General features: G+C 39.9%; 2 protein-coding genes across 3 annotated transcripts in view; one reads left to right on the top strand and one right to left on the bottom strand.

Annotated features, from left to right (window-relative positions):
- Positions 1-2,041: 2,041 nt before the first annotated feature.
- ubl7b (ubiquitin-like 7b (bone marrow stromal cell-derived)) lies at positions 2,042-4,600 on the bottom strand. Its single transcript, XM_072465402.1, has 10 exons — positions 4,384-4,600; positions 3,887-4,006; positions 3,721-3,806; positions 3,466-3,550; positions 3,327-3,384; positions 3,108-3,241; positions 2,940-2,989; positions 2,681-2,839; positions 2,483-2,596; positions 2,042-2,358 (listed from the first exon to the last, which is right to left on the bottom strand). Exons 1-10 carry the CDS (start codon positions 4,559-4,561, stop codon positions 2,218-2,220), a joined length of 1,125 nt encoding a protein of 374 aa, XP_072321503.1. The 5' UTR covers positions 4,562-4,600; the 3' UTR covers positions 2,042-2,217.
- Positions 4,601-5,240: 640 nt separating this feature from the next.
- cd276 (CD276 molecule) overlaps positions 5,241-13,851 on the top strand; it is a 63,856-nt gene continuing 55,245 nt past the window's right edge. For both annotated transcript variants that reach the window (XM_072465003.1, XM_072465002.1), the window contains exons 1-2: positions 5,241-5,476; positions 6,558-6,643. In XM_072465003.1, the coding sequence (XP_072321104.1) occupies positions 6,598-6,643 (46 nt within the window). In that variant the 5' untranslated portion in view covers positions 5,241-5,476; positions 6,558-6,597. The remainder of the gene's footprint in view (positions 5,477-6,557; positions 6,644-13,851) is intronic.

The raw sequence follows: 13,851 nt of genomic DNA, 5'->3' as shown, positions 1-13,851 counted from the left end.
CAATTACAGTTGCACAAGTATCTGGTGGAGTCTTCAGCAGTGCCTGTTACCATGGAGAGCCGCCTTCAATAAAGGTTGAAGAGTGCACCATTGTGTGAGTCAAGGACAGCGGCAGAGCCATTACACCCGCACTTGTTGTTCTTTATCGATTCAGTTTGTAGGACTGTGTTCTAATGTATTTCTGCTCGGTCTTCATCCAAGATCTGTCTGTGTCTTTCAAAAATCGTACTGAACACAAAAAAGCAAACGGTTATCATAGAACTACAAATATTATGGTCCAGCAATCAAAGTTCAGCGATTTATTATGTTAAAATGGCGGTGGTGACAATGTTTTGATAATGGTGATGGTGGTGCCACAGGTTTTTATTTACTGCATGTTTTAGTTCAAATATAAGCATTAGCAGATGTTCTGTCTTCTGCCTGATTTGGCTATATTGATGGTGTGTAAATGAGTTTCCTAAAATGGAAAAATAAGACATTGTGATTATTTATATATATATATATATATATATATATATATATATATATATATATATATATATATATATATATATATATATATATATATATATATATATATAATCATACGCACAACGTTGCGTATGATCAACATATTAATCCCTTCATAATCTCTCTGCAACACTCTCCATCACGACTTATAACACACACAATAATGCAGCAGAAAGTTTTAAGAGCAGGTTTCTTGGAAAAAATATGAATTTGTGTAGCTTTAAACATATGAACCATAAAGGGAATAAGGCGGCATTTAATTTTAAAGTCTGTTCAAGTCATTCAGAGCAAAAGCTTGAGAGAAGTTTGATGGACGGGATTAATCAGGTTGGCATACTTTTACCGTGATACTTCATTGGAGACTCTAAAGTACCTTTGATATTTCTCATACTGGTGGTGATGAATATGAAAAATGTGAATATAAACATATAATTGGCCTAAATAATAATCCAGGGTACATCTTGGTCAAATAAATTGAATGTGATGAGAAATAATTGTGTTTTAAGATGGCTTTTTCACACGTAACTGTTCCATTTCAACACTACTTGCAGCCAGATGAGGCAGGTCGACTGTGCAAAGACTAACGAGAGTGGCTTTATTCATTTGAAAAATCTAAGTGGTATGTGGGAGTGGAGAGAGGGAGAGAGGGGAAAATAACAGCTTGTTTTTCATCATTTCAGCTCCCTTATGAATCATGATTTAAGTCTGCTGCTACTGATGGTGCCACAGTGGGTGTAATTCAGCTCTCAAAGTGAACCTGCTTCAGACCATTCCAAATTTTGTTTTCCATCACCCTGATTTTTTTTAAAACTAAAATAAATGTATCAGACACCATTTAATTTACTATTGTCTTTTTGTTGGAACTGTGACAGCTTTATTGTGAAAATACCCTTGGAGGCATTTGAAGGTGGAAATTGCCTGCAGGTGTGCACACATAAAATGGTAATGTGAAAAGGCAGACTAAAGCCCTGTTTGGGTGCTGTGCTCATGAAAGGGCAATTTGCTGATTGAACTGTCACATCCACAGATGCAGTAATAAAACTAAGCAGGGCAATTACTGTAGATTGAGAACAGTGGGTAGCAGAGAGGAGGGGGGTATGCAAAGTGCTCACCCTGAAAATATCATGATGGAAGACGACAAGACAAAGCAAACGTGGCTGTCTCCAATTGGCCTGGTCTGGACAAATGTGGTTAATGGTAACAGTCGTTTGCATTTCAGTGCCAGTTAAAGCAATGGCACATTGTCTTTGCCAATTCTCTCAGCCAACTAGGAAATTTATTGTGAGAGCAAAACAATTGTGTAACTTGACAATGAAAGCAAACATACATTTCTACAAATTGTATTGTTTCTGACTAATTGGATCGTTACTGAAAGAAGTGAATCCACTGCATTTAACAGCGTGTCTACATACTAAATACATGGCTGTAGTGCCATCTAGTGGTTCTATTGGTGAGCTACAACTAGGGGTAATGTTCCCTTTACATTACTGATTTTCAATGTAAACAACCAGTACTTCACAAAACCAGCTCATAATATGACAAACATTTATTTCACTTTCATAAAATACTGCCATGTCGCTACAGTGAGAAGTAACTTTGCTACAATGTTAAATGTAACAAACAAACCTACATTGTCTTTATAATCTCATGTGTCTTGGCCACATTTCCATAGAGCATTTTCTTTTTGTCCTTGTAAAATGTGTGAACTCAGAGTCCAGGGCCTCCAGCAAATATAAGCTCGAGGGCAGCCTGGATATCGCCATCTGTGGCCTGCAGCGCTCTCAACATCAGCTCTTCATCCTGGATCCCCATGTCTCTGAGCTGCTGCATCTGGGACTGCCATCTACCCTAACCACACAGAACACAAGAAATACATTCAAACATTGCACTCTCAAACCTGTTTAAATGAATAATACTCAATAAAATAAAAGTACAACCATACACATAAAAATAAATATTGACAAAACCTTACTTGTAAAGATGGCATGGAAGTGGCTTGTAGCGCCTGTTGTAGAGCCTGACTGAACAGATCATTACTGACAGGAGTTCCAGCTGTCATGGGAGTAACACCGCTGGAAGGGTCAGCCTGAAGAACAGTTTTATCTAACAGTCAAATATATGGCCAATGTCTTTCTATACATTTTAAAAGCTGGATGTTAGTTAATGAGACCTGGCTTGTTGTGGTAGGAGTGACTGCACTGCTGTCTGGAGTACTCGCCAGAGCCAGGGCTGTAGCCAGTTCACTCTGTGTGATTGGACGTGGCCCTGTGGCTCCACTGTGGCTCAGAGACACAGGTCTCATTCCTGATGGTCCCGATCTGTTTGAACTCTGTAAAAACATATTTACAATAAAATACATTTAAATATATTTTCTACTATTTTAACTATTCATTATTTGTATCAAATAATGAAGAACACAGTTGACTCACAGACTGGAACTCTTCCTCGTCATCAGACATGCCTTCAAACATAAATCCTCCTGTCGAATAAGATATATAATAACATAACTCATAAACATCTGAGTGGTAACAGAGTAATTCACATATTTAAGTAGTGAAAACGGTATGAGTGATGCCTATTAAGAGCTCTGTGCTCACCTGGCATGTCACTGTATGAACTGGAAGAGACGTTGCGTGATGAGCTGGTGCTGGATTGTGCAGGCATGCTTCCTGCCACAGAGTGAAGGACCAGGATGATGGCGTTCACCAAAGCTGGATGTGAACTAATCAACCTGCAAAAGGGAGGTATATTCAAGATAATAATCACAAAATCTAATAGTAGTAAAATGAAACACTATGACTGTTATATCAACTTACTCATCCAACATGTTGGGATCTGTAAATTGCACAAAGAGGTCTTTGTCCTGAAGTACCCCTAAGACAAACGAGGCCAAAAAAACATGTATTTATTTTCTTCAGAATTATATGAAAACAATTGACAAATTCTTAATCATACCGAGAGCAACTGGGTCTGATCTGAGGCCTGGTGTAGCCACAATTATTTGATCCAGCGACTCTTTATTTGTCAGCATTTTATAAACCTAAAGAGGAAATTAACACATGCAGCATTGTTATAGGTCCATTTTTATTGTATTTCATTATTAGAGTCATATTTTACAAATATGGGAAAGCAGATAAAGATACCACTCCCATTTATATTCAGTATGAATGTGCTTTAGTCCTACCACTGACCACAACAAACACATCTTACCGCATCTCTGTAGGACGAGTTGAGAGAATGAAGAGCAGCATGAAAAACTCTGAACTCTCTGGCAGCTGTCGCTCTATTCACAGGCTCTAAATGACCACAATACAAATTCAATGTTATTTAGATTAGGTATTTACACCAAATTAATTCCAATTATTAAAAATACAACCTGGTGCACTCTCAGGCTCTGGCCAGCTCTTTTTGAGGACGTGTATGGTTGACCCATTCTGAATGCCATAAGAATCTAAAGTGAGGTCGTCCTTCAATTTCCTTCCACAGTGGACCAGCTCTGATAAAATAAATCAACTTTAATGATCTTTTAATCTGGTTATAACAGCAACATTTGTTAGTACAATTGAATTAATCTTATATAGTCCTGAAACGGAAGCTCCACCACATCCCTGTACTTTCCATAATATGAAAAATTAAGACTGGTGTATAAAACGGGTTATAAAAACAAATCAAAAATACAAACATGTAATGACAATCCACTGCTTCTTACAGTGGACTGAACAAGTCAAATCAAATGGTTCCAGTTCTATTATCAAAGTAAAAGGATGATCTTCTTTGTGATAGCTCAATTCTAAGAAAAGCTTTATAAAATGATCTGTAAGTCCATTTTAAGGTTACTAACAAGTCTAATATCGCCGTAAGCCTTTTGCAAACCTATTAGTTCTGGATCTGGGATGGAGTCAGGTAGTTGAGCGGCCACCAGCTGCTTGAGGGTCGCCACTCTGTATCCTCCCGGGGGCACGTCTCCGGGCATCATCTCCGGGAAGTGGAATTTAGATTTGGGCTGATCCACAAGCTTCAGAGAAAGATGCCAATCCGAGGACGCCATCATCGCCTTGATACACAAACCAAAGACAGGCGTACAATGAAACACAAGCACGTTACAGTACGGCGCATGTAGCATTAGCAAGCTGCCGCGCATACAACACGACCAAAGACTTACCAACTGCTAAACAAATCATCTAAACTATCAACTATTTAAAACTACTCGGCACGGGTTAGAATTGTCATCAAAAACATCGAGCAAACGTGAAAAGTATTTGCACACTCACCATCATGGATATACTGCTCGCCGTTGTGTTGTTGACGTTTCACCTACTTCCGGGTACAAGTCACGTGGTTTCTGTTGCGTTTACTTACGGCAGGAAATACATTTTAAGATTCAAAAACAAAATAAATACACGATAAATACTTTGACGAATGAGGCGGTTAAATATTCATACATTTAGTCTATCTAAAATGAAAATGTGGGTTATGTATTAATTTACATTGAAAGGGCTCCGGTTAACATTGACAGTAATAAGCTTAAATGATGTGCTGTCAACGCATATGCCTCAAAACAAACATGTTACTACAGGATGAAATACTGTTTATAAGCCATTGAAATCTGACTTATGTTACCATGGATCTATTACGACATCACGGACTGTAAAGAGTTAAAGGGGTCGGCGAGCGGGGAATCTTGCCCCCTCTGAATGACATCACCGCTGGACAAAGCAGCAAGGAGTGGTTTGTGGAAGGATCCCGTCCCAAATCAATGGAACATACTAGTCCCAGGCAGTGAAAAAGACATCTTCCTTAGTGCCTTGTTTAGTGACAAAAGCCGCGGCCACAACAACATTTATTCTTTTATTCGTCTAATCTCTGCTCTTGGAATGAGTTGCGGATAAAACGAGGAGCGCGGCTGTTTTGGACAGAGTCGCGGTGTCTGGATGCTTGGCTGTTTCTAACTTTAGCAGTCCCGATGGTAAGCTTTAAGACACCGTTAACTCTGTGTTTCGAGCATATAGTGTTCCTGCGGACTTTCTTCACAATCAGAAAGCAACAGTTGTGTCGCGGCGCAAACCCCGCTCCTCACTTTTTTTCCTCTATAAAAAAAAAGTGTATTTTCCAATGTGTTTTAAAGATGTGCTTTGGAGATGTGGATGAAGACTACGCCCTCGCCTGGCAAAGTGAACATCTGCTCTCACGAAAGTTTAAAGTGGCATGTCAGCATTTTCACCTACGAGGACATGACTTAAAATGAACATATTTACATCTTTAGCTTGCAGTCTGTTCTTTTGGCCCCCATAAAGTTGATGGGACAGTTTTTGTTGTTCTGCTTACAAGGCCAGTATGGGGATTGTACATTAGTGTTGGCTTGTGTATGCATTGTCAGTAATGTAACAAAATTACAATGAAAAGTCAATTTGAATTCCCTAAAAATGTACAACATTTATTGATTTTTGGTAATAACTTATGACCATAAAACATACAAAAAGTGGGGAAAGATGGAGCTTTTATAGGCTTCCTTGGGGGCTCTATAGTCTAGCCGTGCCTGTGTCATTAAACCTTTGATAGTTTCCTTGTGTCTATAATGTGCACCACCAGCAGAAACAGACTTGAGTTTGGTGTGTTGGCACTTTGTACCTCAAAGTTGTGCTCTTTCAGGTAGAGACTAACAATCTAATACAGTACTGTGCACTGTACTTCCTCGTACTATAGTTAGTTAGTTACTGTGTAATAGCACTAAAATACACTTAAAGTAATAACAAAAATGGTTAAATTAAGGTTCACATGGCTTGGAATATATGTGTTTAACGGTCAGTGTTTAGTCACTTTGTTTCCTGTCCGCGTTGGAAGTTCCCTGTTGTCATCACCTTCCCACTCAAACAGAACCAAGCGAAACCACTGCTGGGCAGAGAAAAGTCCAGTCCTTTGTAATTATGGAAGCAGACTAAGACATTGCTTCCTGTTTTAGTCTTATCACATTTTGCCCTCCATATTTAATAAAGCATTACATCAAGCAGCCTTGTACTATCACTAACTCTTATGTTGTCTTATTACAGTTCAGTGTGTGAAGTGTAATTGAATCCATCACAGACGACCATGCTGTCCCTCCTTCTGCCTGCCATGATGGCCCTCCACACTCTGGGTCAGTATCCTTTCCTTCTGCTCTATCTTTGAATATGTGTCCACACTGGAAACCCACATAAAACGACTATAGGTGTAAATAAATAAAGAATGTAAAGTCACATGGCATACTAGCCTATTGAAACTGCCTCAAGAGGGATTGAATTTTTCACTCTAAACTTTAACTGTAGTTTTTACAGTGTCGTTACAGTTGCATCATGGGGTATATTTTATTTTATATTATTCAACTTGTAAAACAAAATAGCTTTGACCTTTTACACGACAGGTGAGAAATAAACTCAGTGCAAGAGTGTAAAATTTTGCTTGAAGTGCACATTTTCTGCTGTGACTCAGAATGTGTGGTTGGAAAGAGGAGCTGTTACTCACGCAGTCTGAAGTTTCACTTCTGTGAAGTGGTGCTCACATAAAATCAATGTCATTATAAAAACAACCAAACTCTCCCAATAGTATCACTTAAAATGATAACATAGGTAATGAGAACGGTAGTTGACTGACAAATTGAGACAATGGTGCTTTCATACATATATTCAAATTTCTACCTAGAAATAAAAAAATATTTTTTACCTCAAGAAGACAAAGTCGCTTTTTAAGTATACAAAAAACCCACAAAAAACAGACCATTCCCTGTCTGCTTTCTGGTTGAGCTGAGACAAGCTCCTGTCAGCCATCGGTGGCACATTTCAATCAGGCTGAGTGTGTGCAGTGGTTCATTAGGGACTATTCAGTCCTGCTTCGATGGGCCTGTGGCCTGCTCATTACTGAGTGGATCCGGCCGCTTCTATCTCTGTCTGAAGGGACCAAGGGAAGGAGTGCCATGCACTGATGGAGCTCTTTAACTCACTCTAATGGGCTATTAGACCACCTCACACAATAATTCATATCCAGCTAACCCAGGAACCAAGCAAATGCGATCTAGTTCTGTGCTTATACCACAATGATGATTACAAACTAACAATATGATATCATTCATAATAATGATGATGATGATGATGATGATGATGATGATGATGATGATGATGATGATGATACTACTAATGTACTGTATATATTATGGTTTTATTTGTTTACTGTATATATTGTTGTTGTTGTTGTTGTTTGCTGGGTATGTCTTTTTCCTTCCCAAAAGTATAAATGCTCTGTTCTACTAACAATGTCATGAGTTAGTCCTCCCTGACACACTTCTCTTGTTTAAAACATCCATACTGGTTCCCTTGACTCCTTTGATCAGCTTGCTTTTACAAAGCATAATTAGCAGCTATTCACCTTTTCCTTCAGTGTTCTCGCTGGGCTGAGGTTGAAGGATGGCGGTGGGACAAACCGTACGAGCGCCATAGGCGTGAGCGAAAAGTACTTGAAAAGGCCCGCCATGCTAAAACCCCTCAGTGAGAACACTGTACATGAAAAAGCTCTGTAAACATAACATGTTTTTCATATCCAGTAACAGGAGCTTTAATACTATTTGAAAGCCCAAGTGTCTCATAGTACATTTTAAGTGATTAATAAATCCACATTTGAGTATTAGTGCTTCAGACAGTTAAACTTTAAACATTAATTTGTATCCTGTATTGACCTTTGACCCCTAGACAAGTGTTTTCAAAGAAGGCAAGAAAGCTATGAACAAGCCTGTTAAATGTTATGTCATCTGAAGCCCAGCTACGAACACACTGACAGGTTATTTTCTAATCACACTATAATGAGTGAACAAGATGGATAGGTGCATAGCAATAGCATGATCTAGTAACCCCTTTGGCTCCCTCCACATATCAGAGCGACAGCCTGCGGCGCAGCTAACAGGATGCTGCAGAGCTAATTGCTTGTATCGTTGTCATACTCTGCGCTCTGTTAGCATCATGATGTGCAGCACCCATGCCAAACAATAGGAATCCATCCAAATGCTGAAAGCTGACCTGCATTCACTGGCTCACTGATGGGAACTGTAAGGTAATTTAAATTTATTAACATAATTGGATAGATTGCATCTCCTCCTCCAACAGCAGCAGACAGCAGCCTCACATTATGGCTGGGCCCCAGAGCGTGAAAATGGCCTGCATCTCTGGTGTACTCTTTAAAGGTCTGCTAACTACGAATGCCCTCATCTTGTCCTCCCTCTTGTCTCCACAGCAATTGATTTTGCAGAGAGGGGACACTTTAGCTGGTGCTAGAAATTCAATTTAGGGTTATTACCCCGTATCTGTGATGTTCTTGCTAATTTGATTGTGTCCAGTGAAGTATCCCTTTTAAAAACAATGGAGGACAAGCTCAACTAAGATTGGTTTCAACGCAGCACATACCTAATGAGTCTCTATCGGGTGTTGGGTCGTTTCTCACCAATTCATTGAAACAAAGCGCATTATAACCCTACCAGCAGTTCTCATGATTATTTCAGCAAGTTCCTAAATTGCAGCCTGGTGGGATCCTAAAAAATTGATAAGGCTAATATGCGGAGAATGCAGTGCTGGAGCCTCCGGGCCATATGCGAGAGTGCCGCGCGTCGAGTGGCTCGTGATAAATGACCAGAACGGATGCTGAGGATGCACCTAGGAAAGCTTTGCCTGCCTCTGGGTGGTGGCTCCAGTGATGTGTTACTGGGGGACTCTGGTATTCAAATAAGGCAGGTGGCGGGGCGGCTGACTCTTGCTTAAGCTTGCATAATAATGTAAGTGTGAATCAGCAAAAGATGATGTGCGATTTCATCAAACGACACCTTAGAAAAAGTGCGCATTTACACAAGCCATTAACTTTCAAAAATGAATACCTCGGCTTTATCAAAAATCACTTCTGACCTCTTGATCTTTTCGCTTATTATTATTCGGGGATAAGAAGAGGGAGGTGGGGTAAATAAAAGTTTGAGGAGAGTCGTGTCATCAAATAAGAAAGTTGCAAAGGGAGACTTTCAGAGTCATTAAGTATATTAAGTATGTACAAGTAACCAGACCGAGAATAGGCTTACTTTGACTTTGGGCTTGTGTTTGGGGAAAAAAGCTGGAGTTAGCATAGATTTAAAGTGCATTTTCTCTAATTATTACTCAGTTTGGTTGGTTATTAATATATTTTCTGTGGTCAATATGTATCATGGATTTACATCAGTCAAGTGGCAGTTTGTAAAGAAAAGTTTTTTTTTGAGACAGCTGAAAATTACAGGAAGTAGAACTGTTTCAAACTAAGGAGACAAATTCCATGCACTTATTTCAGAGAACACGTTTTCATCACCCTTTCAACTATTAAAAAAAACTATAATTAAGTAGCCTTGTGAGATTCCTGGTGCAGGTACACGACCATTATGACTCCAGGGAGATGGACATTTAAAGCCAAACTTGAGAAAATTAGATGGAGATGGATCAGTTTCATGCCATTCTTTGGAACAATCCCGCCAAAGGAATAACATCGCCATGGAGACGAGCAGCAAAGAGGCACAAGTCAGGTCTGTGCAGAGGCAAGCCTGTACACAGTAGATACTTTTTTTTTAGTGCTATGATAACATTTTATCAGCGTTTCATCAAAAGCCACACATAACTTTTTGTGGGTATAGATTGAATTTAAATGACTTGTTGATTGTATTGAGACCTAAATAATCATGATTTACCAAATGATCTTGACATCTCTACTTGAATGTGATAAAATAGGACGTAAAGTTACAATATGTGAGGCAATAAGGGAGGTTAGACAGAGGATTTGCTGTCAGCAGATGCAATTTACAGAGACAGAGAATACAAAACTATCTTTATTTTTCCTATACACAGGGATGAGGTTTGCCCTTTTCTGTCAACTGTACTCCACTGCCTCCATTATCTGACTGTCAGAGCTCATTACGAGGTCATTGACAGGAAATGAGTTGACGTGCAAGGTTTTTTAAAAAAGCAATGCAAAGAGAGAAGCTGAGATACAAAAGCCAGTATATTGCACATTAGAGTCCCACTTTGATTTATGACATTCTGAAATGAAGTCCTTGTCGCTTCTATCTTCCATCACCTGTAACTCTCCTTGAACAAAATGCTTCATATTATTCTGGTGAAGGAAAGTTAATAGTGTTCACAGTTTCAAGTTGCAGCGACCCAGATTTTAATGTCTTCATTGTCTAATGTCTATTATTCCTTTTGCCTCACATAAAAAACAGACTAAATAACTACCTAACCCATGAACAAGATTCTCAGACAATGACGGAACATGAATCTGCTCCTCGTAGCATAAGATCACAGCATTTTCCCTTTACAGCAACTGGCTGTATGTCTGTTGTTGTTGTTGTTGTTGTTGTTGTTTTATGGCGGTTGGCATCCGAGTGTTGCATTACCGCCAGACTTTATTCCTCAGACTTTTCGTAGTATGTCTGGAATAACTATTATTGAAATGACTGCAAATCCTTTGAGTTAAAAAGGCTCTTTGAAGTTCGGAGTCGCTTAAATGTAGTTGCTTTCACAATCACGAGGGGGCAGTGTTGTAAAGGCATTTGTCTTAGCCATTAGCCCTGCCTTCCCCTGTTGTCATTGCTCTATGTTGGTTTTGTACCTGTTTACTCTGTTGTGTCAATATTTCCCCTGCAGTTTGTCCTCCAGTGTTGCTTGATTTCTCTTATGAACTCACTTTTGTTTTTTTCGTTTCCCCCCCTCCCTTTGCTGTCATTTCTAAGTCACCAGATTGCAGCAGCACGTATGATCTTGCTGTGTGATCTTGGAGGCTTTGGGTGTTTGAAAGTTCGCATATAAATTGATTTATTGATGCTATACCAGCCTAGTTTCTAATTATGACTTTATGAGGGACTGCGGTCTGGTTCAATGTTATCGAAGTGCGGCACCTTGCAATCAAGTTGTAACCTGGAGATGGTATTGAATGCTTCACGTGTGTTTATCTGATCAGATTTTGAAGAAAGGCTTGAAAGGGAAGGGTAACCAGGATAGAAAAAAAAAAGAATTACAGTTAGAAACACAAAAACTATAGGCTTAACATGTAAAGCAAAGGTACTGTACAATACCTTGACTCAACCTTGAAATGATCTAGCAGTTCCTTCATTGATCTGAGTCACAAAACACAATATATTGTATATTTTACATATTTTCAGGCATTTAGTTTAGTTTAGTCGATTAATCAGTCGATATTGTCTTCGTAGACCAAGATCATTATTTTATTGGGATTAATAAAGGATGTATATGGACAACAACAGAACACAGTTTACTTGAGGCGTTAATTTATTCTGCCTTCTTACATACAAATATGCAATTTTCTAGCACTTGTCTTGTCATTTCAGTGCAGTTTGGGTCAGCTATGTCGACTATGACTAAAGCAAATCTCAACAATTACAACAGAAACTCCTCCAGGATTTAACTCTTATAATTTGTACTGCAAAAATGAATGATGATGAAATAAATGAATGATTTTTAGTACGGGTCCATCTTCGACCCGTGTTAGTTTGAGTGCCACTGCCTAAAACGTTCCTGGACAACAGGACATTTCTGCTCGGTTACCTTTGCACAGTCGTGTTGGTGACATTTGTCTATTGCCTCTTGTATCTATTTGTATGTGACAGTCCAAGGACCAGGAGCTTGTGTAGCCGTGTGTCTGACATGTTTGTGTGCTGATAGAAGCCCCTCTGCTCTGGAGCCTCAGCATCTATTGTAGTGTCGGGGATCTTCGTGTCCAATCCCGCAGACAGTGTGCGGCTATGGAGCTGTCAGGAGACATGCAGGTGTGGAATATCAATGTGCTCGCTGGTCTTTGGGTGTCTCCGTCTGCATCATATTGTCTGGTGTTTGTATGTGTGAGGGGTAGAATGCTTTTTGTTTGTATTCACTGGATACCAAAACAATTATTTACAAAGGACTGATGTGGATCCCGTAGAGCAGATAAACAGCTATCCGTCCTGGTATGAAAGCATGTAATCATTAGCATGAAAAGTTATGGCTGCAAAAATGGGTTATATTCACAGAAATGTAGTGTAGTTTGCTTGGACAGGAACTGCTCTGTTTGAGCAGTTCCTGTCTGACTACCAATGGAGCTTCCTTATTCGCTTATACAACGTGTCCCTGTATGTGTTAATATTCAGTTATCTATAAACTCCATATGCTTTAAAAACACAATTTAGTCTTTTATTGGCTGCATCGGCTTTAGAATATTGAGTTTCATACTAAATAATTAACTGCTATCCGGTTTTCAGTCAAATGTTATGACCCACCAATGGACTTTTCCAGCTCATGTTCAGCTCCATTGTCCATCTGTGCACTCCGTATGTTCATGTCTTTGCTGGGTCAAAACGTCTCAATCATTATGTTCTTTTTTGGGTTTGACTTTGTTAACTTGTCAAACCTTTGAACTGGCCATGTTGAGGTTAATTATTAAAATAACTATTTGAAAACAAAAAATCCCCCGTAATGCCGTTCTGAGTAACTGGTCTTGTTCGAGTACTCATCTAAAGGGCTTCTTCAGTCTTATAGCTGAAATAGCTCGGGCGTCTGTCCCGGAGCCTCCTGAACGTCGGAACGAGGTCCCAGGGAAGGCCCAGGACACGCTTGAGGGACTGTGTCTCTTGGCTGGCCAGGAAACACCGCAAGGACCTGGCGGAAGTGTCTGAGGTGAGGGAAGTCTGGTAGTGCCTGCTTGGACTGCTGCCCGTGGCCGCGGGTAAGCAGAGGAAGATGGATGGATGGAAAGTGACCGTTTCAGTCGAGCCGTACATCAAATCGTATGTCCAAATCGCACCTGTTACCGTGATAAACGGAGTGTTTGACCTCAATCGCCATCCCGCAATGTCCAAATTCCCACTCCAGCACTCAAGATGATCATGTTAAATTAGAATCTCTGAAACAAATGGATGGATCAAGATGTTGAAAGTGACAGGTCTGTATTGTCTTGCCCTTGAAAGTTAAGAGTTGGCTGAAGATCTCTTGCAGCTTTCTCTGTAGCCAGTGCCCTATGCCTTGCTGCTAAGTTGGGCTCGTTGCCAACGCTCGCAAAGGCAGTAATGAGTTTATTTCATGTGGGCTGTGAACGAGGCTGTCTCTGTCTCACAGGCACTCAAACAGAGCTGAGGCCCATAAACACAAAGTGCACTGTGTAAATCCCCACAGGCCGGAGTCTCCCTGGCTGCGCTCTCGGATCCTCTGCATCTCTTCATCAGTGAGGAGAGGCTAGACTCCAGTTTACTTCACTCACAAAACACTCTGTAATGTTATAAAAATGAAATAATGGTTTGATCATTCTATCATTGGTGCTTTTCATAAT

This window comes from Eucyclogobius newberryi, unplaced genomic scaffold (assembly GCF_026437365.1).
Source record: "Eucyclogobius newberryi isolate DKJ021-1_F unplaced genomic scaffold, fEucNew1.0.hap1 SCAF_5, whole genome shotgun sequence".
Classification (NCBI taxonomy): Eukaryota; Metazoa; Chordata; class Actinopteri; order Gobiiformes; family Gobiidae; genus Eucyclogobius; species Eucyclogobius newberryi.
The sequence above is the reverse complement of the archived record's forward strand: the minus strand, read 5'-3'. Positions and strand labels throughout refer to the sequence as shown.